The 15,140-nt window shown below is 43.8% G+C and overlaps 1 protein-coding gene across 3 annotated transcripts in view; it reads right to left on the reverse strand.

The window, feature by feature from the left end:
- Positions 1–12,335, reverse strand: part of LOC308129035 (paxillin-like) — a 31,229-nt gene extending 18,894 nt beyond the window's left edge. For 2 of the 3 annotated variants that reach the window (XM_080494783.1, XM_080494784.1), the window contains exon 1: positions 12,142–12,335. In XM_080494783.1, the coding sequence (XP_080350909.1) occupies positions 12,142–12,154 (13 nt within the window). In that variant the 5' untranslated portion in view covers positions 12,155–12,335. The remainder of the gene's footprint in view (positions 1–12,141) is intronic. The other variant, XM_080494786.1, reaches the window with a different exon arrangement.
- Between the last annotated feature and the right edge of the window lie 2,805 nt (positions 12,336–15,140).

Here is a 15,140-nt window from a genome sequence, read left to right on the forward strand (position 1 = left end):
CTGCTTTTTTTGGCAGGTTTTTTTTCCTTCTTCCATTTCCTAGCTTTCATGACCAGTTGTGAGAAGCACGTTTACCAAAAACCTTCAAGATAGGAGTAAAATTAGTTAAAGCACATCTTATCTGTTTGAGTTCAATTATATTGTGACGGTTTGCAGGGTTTTAAAACGCAATGTCCTTATGAAATAACTAAAAACACGTCAAATAAAAGGTGTGCATTAACATAAAGTGACAGCCTTTCACACCCTGGCACGCACCATGAATCCTGCTCTCTATTTGTATGCACCAGAAAGAGATTTAAAAAAAAAAAAAAGAAAAAAAAAAAGAGAAAAGATCTGCACTGCATTACAGCCTGCGGGCCTGTGTGAGACAGCAGAAGGCCTGTGCCGGAGCTCATTTGGAGCACTCCAAGCCGGCACAGAAATTCAAAATCGCAGCACGCACGCACGCACGCACACACACACACACACACACACACACACACACACACACACACACACACACACACACACACACACACACACACACACACACACACACACACACACACACACACACACACACACACACACACACACACACACACACACACACACACACACACACACACACACACACACACACAGGTGCGACGGTAGACGACAACACTGCGCGCAGGTGCCTCTCGGCATTGGCCGCCTGCACATACCAGAGACGGAGCGAGGCATCTTTAGTCCACTATAAATATGTTCCCGCCTGACCCTGACCTGTGGGGGGGGAAGAGGCACACGGTCCATGACGGATGGCCAAGCGGGCCAAAAGCAATCGTAAGGACGCTGCAGACCACCCAACCAGCTGCTGCGACGTGTTGGGTTACATCTGCCGGGGCCCGGTTATAAACTGTGTACAGAAGAGTGCGGTTGGAGTTTCCTCGTGTAGAGATCGATGAAATGATGCAGATATTGTGATACGGCTCAGCCGAGTAATTATGTTACAGAATACAGCTGCAAACACAGAACCCCCCCCCCCCACACACACACACACACACACACACACACACACACACACACCACTCTGTCCCATTCACTAAGCAAATGCACTGTGATCATTGATTACATTTCTAACTATATGATTCAATATGATGATGATGATAATAGTGGTGTTTCTTTATACTTTTTCGCAGCTATAACACTGAAGTGTGTGAAGTAAGACAGTTTATCATACTACAGTCTGGCGAGTCCAGAAAATCCAATTTACATCCCTTAAAGGTGCCGTATGTAAATTTTTAGTAATAAGCCCTTTGTGCATTAGGTGTTGGTGGAGTTGCTGTCGTTTCGACTTTATCTGCAGCCGCGCTCGTGTTTTCTGCTCAGTCTGTCAGTTTTACCAGGACAAGATACTGGATTCACCAGACCTTACTAATAGAATCATTGTTCACATGGTTTTAATTTAAGATATATTGAATATTATACCTTTAAAGTAAAAAAAAAAAGAAACCCATTGTGCCATATTACAAAAATAGACAATAACCATCGAGGATGGTACGTCATCTCATACAGCATTATAATATTATATCAATCTATGACCCAGTCTGATAGCATAAACAGGAAAAAAAACAACAATGCGAGATAATCTGGTAATGTGATACATCATAATAGTGGGAGATGAAATGGATTTGTATAAGTAATATCATCATAACAAAATACTTTAACGCTTTATAAGTATTCTAATCTTATACACTTTGAAAATACACTGAATTTACTATTTAAAAAATTTGCTAATTGACAACTTGAGGGCAGTTTGGGGCAGTGGTGGTCTAAAGGTCAGAGGGTCACTGCCCACCTCTCCCAGTATGTGTCGTTACGGTCAGCTATGAATAGGATGAGTTAAATACGGAGAGGTAAATTTCCCCCAAGGGGGATCAATGAAGTACACTTCTTTCTGTTGTCACTTCTACAGTCTAACAATGCTTTCCAATATTAGTTAGAGTCACTCACTGCAATGAAACACAAACCCACCAACCATAGTGCTCGCCAGTCATCCGGAAACACATGTGCTTCAGTGTCCTGCCTGAGGAGTGGTGGTGGTGGTGGTGGGGGGCTTGAACCAGCAACCATGTGATCGGAAAACATCATATCACTACTTTATTTTCACAACATGAGGTGAGACAAGCTTCCCGAGCTCTTTGCGGAGACACTTCTTCCACGGGGACACGGCCGTCTCGTGACAATGGCTAAATAATGGGAAATGACTCCGTCCCGTGCACTCGGCGCAAGACGACGTGTTCTCAGAGCGAGCCGACACAAATTTCCAGCCAGTGACATTTAATGTGACACAAATCATCACCATCACACAGCAGTGGCATTCCTGGTAGCTGAGACACACGCAGTATGAAGAATGAGCTCCGTTCAGCCGTGGCCTCTGTGTTTTGTCAAGCAGGAAGCTGGAGAAGTGAACTCCACCACTTTTAATACTGACGGAAGGATTTGAAGCTTTTTAAAATAAAATTTAAAAAAACAACAACAACTTATATATCTCGTTGGTTGAATGAAACAAACCCATCACGATGTGAAGACACGGGTCAATGTAATAGGTATTTATTTAGCTATTTTTGTATTTTGTTTTCTATTGAAAACTTGAAACTACGAGTTAATTGGAAAATATTCTAAAAATTAACAAGTTGGCCGACTCATTACCTCCTCGCCTTTCTGTATTTCCTCTCAGTAATCACGCCCCCATTATCAATGCATAAGCCTCTCAGTGTCCAGCCGGAATCAGCCATGATCGATACTTTTGATTTTTAACAACGGACACATGAATAAGATGCTTCGACTTTCTACGGTCTTATAACATTTCGCTGGTGGATCGAGAGAAGACATGAACACTGTATGCACATTGAGAAGTTTAAAGATGAAAACAACCCAGTGATTGTCCTCTATGAACCACATCAAGTTGTGATAAACAGCTAAACAAAATTTTTTTTGGTACCCTTTTTAACTGTGATCTTTGAAAAGAGGGGGAGAACAACAAGACAGCTACTGTGTGGCTGCTGTTTGACACCTCATCCCTGGTCTCCTCCCCCCGGTAGGAAGGATGCCGCCCTTTCAGCTCGCTGACGAGTTCCGCTTTCACAGAGACGCCTCGACATTTGATATCAGGAACCGTGCATGATAAAAAGCTGCAGATGATTCGTTGCGAGTCAGAGCGAGGCTCTGATGCACTCCTCTGAGTTCAGCATCCAACCAGTGAAATCTCATTAAGAGTTTTAAATTAAAGATTAGCGCGTAAAACGGCGTATCAGAGATTAAGGGTATCGACTTTCTCTCCTACGTCATGATACTGAAGAGACATCTCAGTGTTGATGCTACTTACTCGATGCATTGTAGCTTTCTGACATTTTCCTGATGAATGCTCCAGCATTTCGAACTCGATTTTTTCTTTTTTAGAGAGAAAATATGAAAACGAGGTAATTTACGAAGGCCTAAAAAAAAAAACGAAAAAAAAAAAGTCATGCTCACGAACTCAGTCATTATTATCTTAAGGGTTTATGATAAATAAAATAGTATGTACGAGACGATATGCAATAATGCCATCAAGTACTGCAATATTACTTGTGGTAAATAAAGAAACGCAAGTATATAATGTTGAGGTCTTCGCTTTTTGTTCTTTGTACTTTAAAATAACAGTGCTCTTTCTCTTTCTGGACGCAATTTTAATCAGATTCAACTGCTTGGTGTATTTGTCCAGTAGCATTTCAGAGGTGGATCAGTTGTTGATTGAGGTTTAGCAATACAGTGATTTACATAAATGTGCTGATGGCGAAGCAAGAATATTAGGTCTGCTTTCAACCTACTACTTTTTGGCCACATTTTCATTTTGTCTGTATAGTTATTGCGTTGCAGAGCTTGCGGTTACTCATGTCTTCTATGTTTTGCCTCTCCTGTCTGCTTTTTTTTTAGCTGCTTTTAATTATTTTTTACCAAATTCTCTTTCCATGTTTTTCTCCATTCGTTATTGTTGTTCTGTTCAGGGCTGTGAGCAATATTTGCACATTGTTTTTGTTTTTTTTAATCCTTGCTGCTAACCTGTGAACCACGGGGGACAACAGATCCTCACGCTGCAGTTACTTCATTTGAAGGAACTAGTAAAATAATTAAAGGGTTGTTGAAAGTATGAATAATGCATAAACCTCTGCAGAGACCTCACAGGATTGAAGGTAAAAAAAGAGGAGACAAGTACTTCAGCAGTAAAAAAAATAATGCCAGAAACACATGAAACGCACTCTTGTTTGCCGTCTCCTACCTGCCTCCTCTTTTCTTTTTCTCCCCACAGTCACACGCTTGCAGAGGAAGAGAGAGATGGTTTGTGGGCGCAAATGCTTTCCTGTGGTTTACATGTTGCTCCTGTGGTTATTTTGGGCCTGTTTGTGCATGAACATGGTGGAAGCCCTTCAACAAAATGTAGCACAAGAATATTGGAGAGACTTCTGTACAGAATGTTGTTTTTTTTTTTTACTTACTCCCATTTCATAACTCTAATCTGGTGTTTGAGTCTTACAATCAAATCAGTCCTACAGGAAATGACATACCTACCAGCAGGACAGGTTCTATGGGTGTACAGCATGAAATCACATTTTGATGTCAGATTGTTTTTTCAAAAAAAAAAAAAACCTTGAACGGATGCTTTAACAATGTAGGACCAGGCCGGTATTTCTGGTTGAAAGTTGGCCTTTTCAATGATTTTCACATCATACAATATTGCTAGTGCCTGTTGGGATCTATACGCAATAACACTAACTCTCCTCATGCCAGTGAGTTGTTTTTATTTTGAAATACCTAGTAGTAGGTCTTTGTAAATAGTCTGCCACTGTCTCGACTCGTTCCACTTTAAACTTTGAACAGAAGCTTATTTTATCCCTCTAAGTTGTCTGATCATAAATTCTCAAAACATTTACTTACACTTACTTGTATTTTATTTACTTTCAGAATTGTGATATATCCTAGTGGGGAAAAGGGGTTTTTCCCTGGCCCCAAAAACATGTTTACTTGTCAAGTCAGTGTACAAATTCAAGGATTGGTGTTTACTTCCCCTTGTCACTTCTTCTCTGGAAGAAATAAATGAGGACAGATTACAACAGTGGCCCCGAGCACTTGACAGAAGGACACTTTGATTTTGAGGAAAGGCGGCTTGGAAACTAACAAAAAGGCACATCCTCAGTGTCAGGATGACACAAAAATGCATATGTGGTGGTATTTTATTGCGAGTTTCCAGTATATCACACCTTTGACAGTATTACGACTGAAATATAACCCCAGTACTGTGACGCATTGTGTGTTACCAGATCAATGCCAATAGACGACCCTGAGGCTAAAAATGGCCTTGTTGTTTATAGCCCATGAAATGCTGCCGATTTACCAGTACAATTAGCAAATTGACTTTTTTTACTGGCTCTCTGATCATCAACTGAGACGCTTCCCACTAATATCAACATCAGCAGCTGCAATAATACTCGCTGATGTTGTAGATTTATTACTCCGATTCCAAACTAAAATTGTCCATTGACAGACTGAAAGTGCGTTTCGATGAAGTCTGGATGCTCAATATTTGTGTTTCGTTTGCGGAGCTTGTAGTCGTATCCCCAATAAAGCGACATGAAAGAGACGGTTGGCTGCACAGGCAGGTGAATGGACGGACGGGGCAAAGGGAGCAATTTAAAACTTCTCTTAATCAGTTCTGTCTGGTCGTGTCTGGGTCGAAGTAGGTCACCGCCCCAGAAACAAGCGGCTCTTTGTCTCCCTCCGGCACTACAAAGACGGAGGGAAGATGATGGAGAGGAGGGCGAGCGAGGCCTGCGGAGCTGGCCAAATCATCTCACTGAAAAACAATCAGCGTCGCCCGGGTGCCAGAACCAGCCATATGTGTGTGTGTGTGTGTGCGCGTGTAACCTCTTGTTAAGCCGACACCCTCGTAAACCTGTGGCGCAGTAATCCCACCGTCAATGGAGTCGTTAACTCAATTGGGAGGGAGATCGGAGGGTTTTCCCCCTCAATGATCCTCTTTAAACAAGCCAGATGCTGATTGTATACGCAGCCAAAGCTTCAGCAATTTGATACACACACCACAGACACACACACCTCATTCAACTTCCCTATTCATCAAAGGCTTGCATTGTGGCAGCTTTATATCTCAAATGGGGCAGTAGTAGCAGTGGGTTACTGACTATTTAAACCTGAGCCAAGGCCCGAGGAAACCTGCTGTGGGCACACACTCATTTCTTTTTTTATAATAAGAAGAAAACAGCCGTGTCTTATCTGAGCTTGCAGCCACACCAACCATGCAACCTCTTACACAAATGACATTTGGGAGCCAATTAGTAGTATAAGCCTGAAAAACCACGCTGGTGCAAGGTCATCTGAGATTGCGAGAGCTGCATCGCGATTCGTTTCACTGAAGCAGAGGACCACTCTTTTAGCTGCAGTCGACGCAGCTGAGAAAATGTGGTGGTTCCTCTGAGCACCACCAATCGCATTTTGTCCATTACTGGGACGCCGTTATTGTCTATATAACGCCACTGTCATACGGGACGTTCTTTTTTTTCTTCTTCTGTCCAGCTTGCGTCAAAGGATCACCGTCATCGCATCGACGGAGCCGTCAGTCAGCGACAGACTGACGGGGATGAGAATCTCACAACAAAGCCAGCGGGGGGAACACAGCTCATCAGAGCGCAGCCGGCTCAAAGCTTCAAGCATTAACGCCCACGGTAGAAAACGTCTAATACACAGCGCAAAACGTGTTACTACCGCAGCTTCCCATTTTGTCCCATTTATAGTTTCTCACTCGCGTCACGTTAACGAAGAGGCTGCAGTCGCTTTTGAAGTCAGCGGATCAAAAATGTCCGTGAAAGGAAGTCGACTAAACGGGATAGGATGAGGCATGTCCACAAGTTATTGTGACTAATACAATGTCTGTAATGTAGCAGCAAAAGAAACTTTTACACTGTCACCACAACAGGGATGAGGCTCGGGGCTCTCCCTGTCAGGAGCCATTTGTCTCGCCGGATGAGACGCTTTGCACAATAACAAGGACTGTGTGAGTTCAGCCGACAAAATCCTGCAAAGATGGACATGACCGGCGCGGGCGGTAACCGCGCCGTCCGACTGAAGCTGCAAGTCGCACACAGATTTTGTTTGTTTTTTTGCTCACAACCCCAGGAGCCGAAACATGTTGCATGGCTGGAGGGGCTTTTTTTTTTTTTTTTTTCCCCCACACAAGCCCCGGCTTCTAAAAAAACCCACGACTCGAGTGTTGGAAGCCCGCGGGCGGCTGCTACAGTGCGCTGGACCCACGAGAGATGACATGACGGTTGGCTGAGTGTCGGGAGGAGCTCGTGCTGCTTCGTCAGCTCCCCGTTCTGAGCTGTCCTTCCTCACCAGCAATTTACAATCACTAGTGTGCGTGTGTGTGTGTGTGTGTGCGCGCCGTATGCTTCAAAGCCCTGCAGCAATTTGATTTTAAAGTCAAACAGATGGACGGGCCCAAGGGGGAGATGTGGGGGAATTCTCTGATGTCTTCAGTTGCAATATTGTGTGTGTGTGTGTGTGTGTGTGTGTGTGTGTGTAATTTGCGCGCATGTGTCAAGCACAAGACACTTATCATCCAGCGTGGGCCGATGCATCAGGAAGAGGGTCACTGAAAATAGCTGGGGGTTTTTTTTTTACGGGTTTCGTGAAGAGGAAGTTAACTGGAGGTTTTTTTTTTTTTTTTTTAGTCAAAGGAAACTTTGAAGCCTGGACTTGCTTCAACACTTAAAAGGAGAGATTTTGTGCTGCACTTCAAAGAAGGTGGAGCAGCCAGAACTGAAGCAACACCACAGATAACAGCTGGTTTCACCTTCAAAAGTAGAATCTAAGCCACTACTTCTTACACTATAAAATCGGGATGTCTTAACAGTTCCTCTGGTTCAAGACCCAAGTCTCCAGTGAGGGAAATCATGTTTCCCTGTTAATTTCAAGATTTCGGACTGTAATGACAGACCTTTACAAAACGAAACTTTGGAGTTTCCAATCGAGGGAGTTGGTGCTCACGTGTTGGCTGAAATGCCAAGTGTTTATTTATAGACATAAATATATACACTGTGTTTTAACTTGTAAATATTTAGCAAGTAGAGCGTGCAGTCAGCTTACTTAGAGTAGCGCAAAGAGTAGAAACACAGATAAATTGTCTTGCTTTGACCTTTGAAGTGCATTGATCCACATATAACCACATGTGTATGTAAAGTATGTATGAGAAAGAGGGTAAATTATTCCTTTGAAGCATCTATGAAAGTAAAAACGAAGGGTATTATGTCATGCAATTTGTGTGTGTGTGTGTGTGTGTGTGTGTGTGTGTGTGTGTGTGTGTGTGTGTGTGAATGTATTAGTTTCAGTCACACCCCGATTACGACAAATGGAATAGTTGGGTTTTTCTCTGTACAAGTGCCGTGAAATGACTGTGTCCTATTTGGCACAATGGAAATTAAACAAAATTCCTTGTAAATACATTTAACAAGCTTTAAAAAGGAAACAATTTCTGTGAAAAAAAAAGAAGAAGAAAAGTGGGGGAGGGGGGAGGCTACTACCGACACTCTTCTTGACAAGAGTGAACAAAAACTCCCATTCAGGTGTAAACCACTTTGGCTCGTCACCATCCGACAAACATCAAATGACAAACGTTCACGTGAGAGCCATTTGACGCTTCCTTTGGTCTCCAAACAATGAGCCAACCTAAATTTAGAGTCAGCAGGAGAATCTAGGCTACATCAGATCTCATTTGGACTTGGTGAAGAAGTCACCCGCCCACGCCCACTCGCTGAGTGACATTTCCAACACTGCAGCTGCTGCGCCGACGAGGCTCTGGGGAACGACTTCACTTCAAATGAAGGCACCAAAGTGACAGTGGAACTAAATCAGCCGGAGAGATGCGGACGGGCTTTGCTGCATTTGCGGATGTTAAAAGACATATACTGAAGGGATTAAAGTCAGTAAAAAAAAAAAAAAAAAAAAACCCAGAGTTGGCGTTGCGGGCCAGTTGACATTGGCGTCTTGTCGGGCGGAGCGCCTCGGAGCAGTGGAGCACGGAGCGACGCTTGGCAAGCACCGATCGCCGAGGAGGTGAAGGTCAATCAAAGTTTGCCCGAGACTGCGCCAAAACAACGAAACTGCAAACGCTGCATGAAAAAAGGCCAAACGATAAATAAATCACGAGTGAAAAAAAACAAAAACAAAAACAAAAACCAGAGCCCATTTGTGCAAGAAGCAGATAATTGCTTACGATCAAGCTTTCCAATCTGCTTTGATCCAAATCTTCCTAAAAGCTAATCTCCTCTCCTGCAAACTTAACCAGTCTGACACTGCCAATAGATTGCAGCCTGCAGTTTTCTATGTGGCTCACCACAGGAATGGAGGGGAGTGGGGGGGTGCAGAGAGAGAGAGAGGGAGGGTGGGGCAGTGCAGTGTTTAAGGAGGACAAATTCTGGCCGAGGCCCAACCGCCGCATGTGGGCCTGATCCACGCCGACACCCCGAGCCCAGATCATCGCTGCGCCGCTCCAGCCGGCCCGCGACGAAGGAAGCGCGGTGATATAACACAACTCGAGTGCGTGGACATGTGCAGATAGCAGGAGGGAAATGCTTTTAGGGGATGAAAGCAAAGCAAAAGCGGCAAGTCGGAACCACTGCTTTTCACATGAAAGGTGGTTGGATATAAGGGGAACTGGAGGAAAGCTGGTGGTGGCGGGGCGGGGGGAGGGGGGGTAGGGGGGGATAAGAAGGTGTGGAAATGGAGAAAAGCGAGATGTCTGCTGTTTGGCGGCAGGATTTTAGGTGCTGCTGGCTCGGCTCTGGAGACGAAGGGCTCTCCTCTGCTATAAATACACCCAGGTTTCGCTGTCCTCTCTGGGTCAAGAGATAAATGGATCCTCACTTCAACTCAGCCTGGTGGCGGAGCTTCTTCTCAGCCCCGCCACGGCATCTGAACCATTTTGGAAAAAAATTCAACTAATCTAATTTTCATAAGCAGGTGGAGGCGGAACCCCGCCCCCCCCCTCCAACTAATTCCTGCTGACAGTCACCATGACGGAGGAGGGGGAATATCGGGCGTCTGCACTTTTCACTGCATTCGTCTGCTACTTTTTTATGTCTCGGCTAAAATGATGACAGAATTTACAGCCCTGTGACATGGTAATTACACTGGGTTGCGTAACACTTTTTTTTTTTTTTTAAGCAGCTACTTTAAGGAAAGCCCTCACCCTCGTAAGCCGAGAAGGTACCCATAAATATTGACTGCCGATAAGAGTGAGCGTTTCACTCCTGGGGTGCCCGAAGTGAGAATTGGGCTTCGACCCGAAATGGCTACGTCAAGTTGTTCCTTTATAACAGACAGAGAGTTCGTGAGAAAAACACTCCCTCAACAGCTTTTTTTTTTTGTAAATGCTTCCTGATAAAACAGAACCTGCATTGCAAATTCCCCTCACGGTGACCTCGACTCCTGATAGCGCCCTAGTCCACCTGCAGCATGGCGGCGGTACTTTTCGGAAGGCTTTTTGGAAGACGCTCATCCTCTCTGACTTCACGAAAGCATACTTGTGTGTTTTTTTAGCGTCCGATGAACCCGACTCCTTCGATGCATTTCACGAATGTCCTGCTAAACTTAACCTTACGGTCGCCAAGGCAAGGAGGGGGGGGGGGGGGGGGGGGGGAGGGCGACGACACCACAGAAAAACTCTAATCCTGGCAGCAGGGTGCACCCTGCAAACCTCCCACTTCAACGACATCTCTGCTCCACCACTCATTTCTTCTCATTACGCCTAAATTTAAGTTGTGAAATATTAAGTTAAGGTATGGAGTGGTCCTGTGTGGTCCTGTAGAAATCAACGGAGAAGAATATGTAACCTGCTCGTCACTAGAAGTGACTCTAAACAAATAAAGTGAGGCTCCAAAAGTGTCGCGCGCAAAACAACAACAAATTGTCATAAATCTATGCGAAAGAGGGAGAGAGAAGGAGATGAACAGAAAAAGAAATAAGACACAAAATAACTACCATTGAAGGGTCCTGAAACACATATGAGAATGACATGAGAAGACAACAACAACAGGGAGACATGAATCACACAGGATGCACAATAACCACAACTGATGAGAGGAAACGCAGAATATTGACCAAAAGATGTGTGGAGAAGGTCTTAAAACCAAACTCCACAAAGACACAGAGGCAAAGTAACTGCAAAGAGACGTGTCAGGGGCGCAAATTGATGCGACTCCGTGAAATCACAAACAGCCACCAACAACAAACCATGGAGACAAAACAGACACGGAGATGATAGGGAAGTCACTTTGTGCCACTTTTAAGAAAAACTAAAAGCTCTTCGATTAAAGCGCCCATGGCCCCCCATTATCTCACGAGCAGCTCTTAAGGGTCACAGAGACAATCTGACGAACCAGGACACTGTGTCTGTCCTGCTGGGCTCCATAGAGCCTGTCAGCACAACACACACACACACACACACACACAACACACCCTGCGGCCTCACATTTCTTACTGTCACAAAGTACACCATAAATCCATACGCTTAACAATCTCGTGCAGGATGCATTTGCTGCTGCTTGCAGGTAGAGCACACACGCACACACACACACACACACACACACACACACACACACACACACACACACACACACACACACACACACACACAGGCTTGATTGCCTTCATCAGAAGCTTTCACACTGTTATTGTCCCACCTGCAGCAGAGCCACTTGTGTAATCTTGACCAAAGCTCCCTTCAAATGTCAACAGACGTGTGTTTTTTTTATGTTTTGTTTTGTTTTTTTCTTTGTTTGTTTAATTAAGATCAATGGGCTTTACAAAGTTGATGGATCTTTGCCGAGGTCTGTCATGTCTGCTTGGTTTGCAGAGATTGTTGGAAACACCGTGGCTGCAGCGTCGCCCAGGTTTTTTTTTTTTTTAATCCACGTTACAAACACGGAGGCGAACTAAAAACACTGGGAAACCTTTTTCCTTCTCTCTTTTTTTTTTTTTTTTTAAAGTCTGCGTTCGCCTTCCAACACGCATTGGAGCATTGTGGGTATTTACGCTAACAGCACGCGCCGTGGCACACGCGGAACTCACCTAAATCATCCATGGTGGCCGGAAATGGTTCCAGTAGGAGAGAACCGGACCGGGGGTCCCTCTCTGGGTGGTCGCGGCCGGGGGGTGGGGGGGGGTGCTTGGAGACGCTGCGGACTGGGGCTCCTCGGTGCCGAGGCTCCGCTCGCTGAAGGCAGGGGGAAGTTTTTAAGTCCGCCCCGCTCGAGCTCGACGACTCTCCCTCCGACACACTCGCGGAAAAAAAAAAAGGAAAAAGAAAAAGCGCACATACCCAGCTGCCCCCACGGGAGTTTCCAACAGTCCACATCCAGCCCCCCCCCCCACACCCCCTGCCAGCCCACCAGCCTCAGCGTGCAGGGACTAGCGCCCCCCGGCGGCTGAGCGCGGTACTGACCGAGGAAGCGCCACAAACGGAATCCATGAGTGGATTGTTTATAATAATCCGCACTTATTTTTGTGAATTTACACAGAAACTATGGAAAAACCATTCACTCATCCGTAGTGGTAATTTCCCCAATTTTTTTCTTTATGCCACCACAATGTCATTTTCGGTCATTTCCACTGTAGGACACGAGAGCTTTCTTTCTCGTGAATCAAATTTTATTTGTCAAATTATAGTCATAAGTGTAAATTCTCAAAACAAAAAAATCTTTTTCAGAACTAGAACTAAATGGCAACTCCTTCTCACACACAAAACAAAAAAAGTTCTTAAAATGATTAACGCCTGTACTATGTGAAAAGTTTATACTACTTTTTCTTTTTTGTACTTAAAAAAAATGTCTTTCACTTATTTAAAAATATATGTTTATCTATTTTTATATCGTTTTCTCTCTGAATGGTAAATATTTAGATATGCAAACGGAACAGGAAGTGTGACAGACGCTGTTTTTATGGACAGTAGGACACAGGTTGAGTGTTAAAATTGTTTCCTACAGATCCCGAGAAGAACATGGATGAAAATGATTGACTTGAATGTGATGTTTAATAAAGTAATCCAAAATACTTTCAAAATATATTAAACGTGATGTATTATGATTAGAGCAGTTTGAAATAACTCCAAACAGAAAATGTACTTTGCTCATAAACCGTCTCAGCTTTGTTCCTTTAAACCAATTGATATTGAAGTAATAACATCTTAAAGGAGAAGATCTTGATGAAGACAAATATTCCTCTGACATCGATAAACAACACCTTAAGGATTAAACTTCAACTATTTACCACGCAGCTCAAGAATAGGCAAAAGCTGTGCAAATTGACAGCTATTAATGAAACAAAAAAATCTGCAGGTCATCTCTGTTAGTACATACAGACTAAATTATGTTTTGGCTGTGCATTAAATATCCATATAAACCTCAGAGGAAGAGAGTTAATTGCCTCCCTCAGCATACTGTAATGTGCCTCCAAAGATAAATGATTGTGGTAATATTCCTGTAAGTGTAATATGTTTATCAGAGAGATGATTTTATTTGGAATTGAAGTTGTCTGAACAGAACGCCCGTTTAGACTATTCCAGATATTATCTTATTTGTATAGCCTTATATGTGTATTATATTTACTTTAAGGACAAGTTGTATTATTGTTATTATTATCATTATTATTATTATCATCATCATCATCATCATCATCATCATCATCATCATCATCATCATCATTATTATTATTATTATTATTATTATTATTATTATTATTAATTGTGCCTGCCTCTGTAAGAGGCGTCGCACAATTATTACAATCCTGGGAAAGCGCCGTTTTTTTTTATTATTATTATTATTATTCTTCCTCTGCCACACCAAGTTTGCCGAACTACTAGTCCCGCACCGTTTGGAGTACGTATACAAAAGCATATCGCTACGTAGGGAATTATCGGGAATCCTGTGCATCCATTTGGATTGTGGATATCGCAAACGGCTTCCGAACAACACGTAAAAAACGGCGATGATTTTTACATCCGCTTAACATGGGAGCCAAGAAAAACAAGAAAAAAAATCACACTTTTTCCACGCCACATCACGTCGCCAAATATTCCGCTACAGACTCAAACTTACTCTTAAAACGTTGCCGCACTTGTTCTGTATTCAGATATGTCCTCGGATTTTTCAAAAGTTTCACCAGTTTTAAACTGTGAGCCTTCAAATGTCATCAACTTTTCCCTCCTTTTTCCAGTTTTGTATGGGTGTGTATGTGGAAAAGCTAGAGGGTGAGATGTCAGTTAGAGGGTGAGAAACTGCCGTTTTACAAACAAAAAAAAGTTTTTATCTCGTCACCACAGACACATTTCTTCGTCTTTGTCAACATATTATACATCAAATTGTAGCCACAGGCCTTGTGCTTCTCACGAGGGGACACTTTTGTCTCAGAGAGACACGGTTCTCCCTCCAGGGGACTTAATTGATAGGGAGCGCAGGATTCTGTCTCATCCGCGCCAATACATTTTGACGAGTCATTTTCTCCCCAAATCCCCAAAGTTCAGCCATTTGTTTCAAGTCCTCACGGGGAGACGGAACCTCGTGACGACACCAAAACCACACCGCACGTCCTTCAACTTCTCCCGACGCCCACGGTGAAGGAATTTTTCACCCAAGTGTCACGGTTCTCCAACTATAAGCAGTTGTTCGGGACCTGCGTTTGTGCTTAAACCCCTTCTTCCCTCAGATAACGTCTCATAGTCTCTGCACCTGCAGCAGCTTGTCAATCAGGAGCCGGCTCCATGACATCACACAAGCTGCTCCAAATCTGCCTGGCAACACACACGGCTCCTCTGATTGACTGGACCAGTAACATGATGGCTGACCACACAGTGCTCACACACACACAGTAGCTTAGGCACCATACTTTTCAATGCATTTTAATGCTGATGGCAATGACTCAGCATCAACACTTGTTAGCATGCCAATTAGCATGCTACAAAGTTTGTTCAATTGAGCTGAAATTTGGAGGGTGGCCTCATGGGGGTGCTGCGATCACGGCGCACTAGCTAGTTAGCCGCCGCGCTAAGCTAATTGGCCTACCATCTCAGAATG

The sequence above is a fragment of the Blennius ocellaris genome (assembly GCF_963422515.1).
Source record: "Blennius ocellaris genome assembly, chromosome: 4".
NCBI lineage: Eukaryota > Metazoa > Chordata > Actinopteri > Blenniiformes > Blenniidae > Blennius > Blennius ocellaris.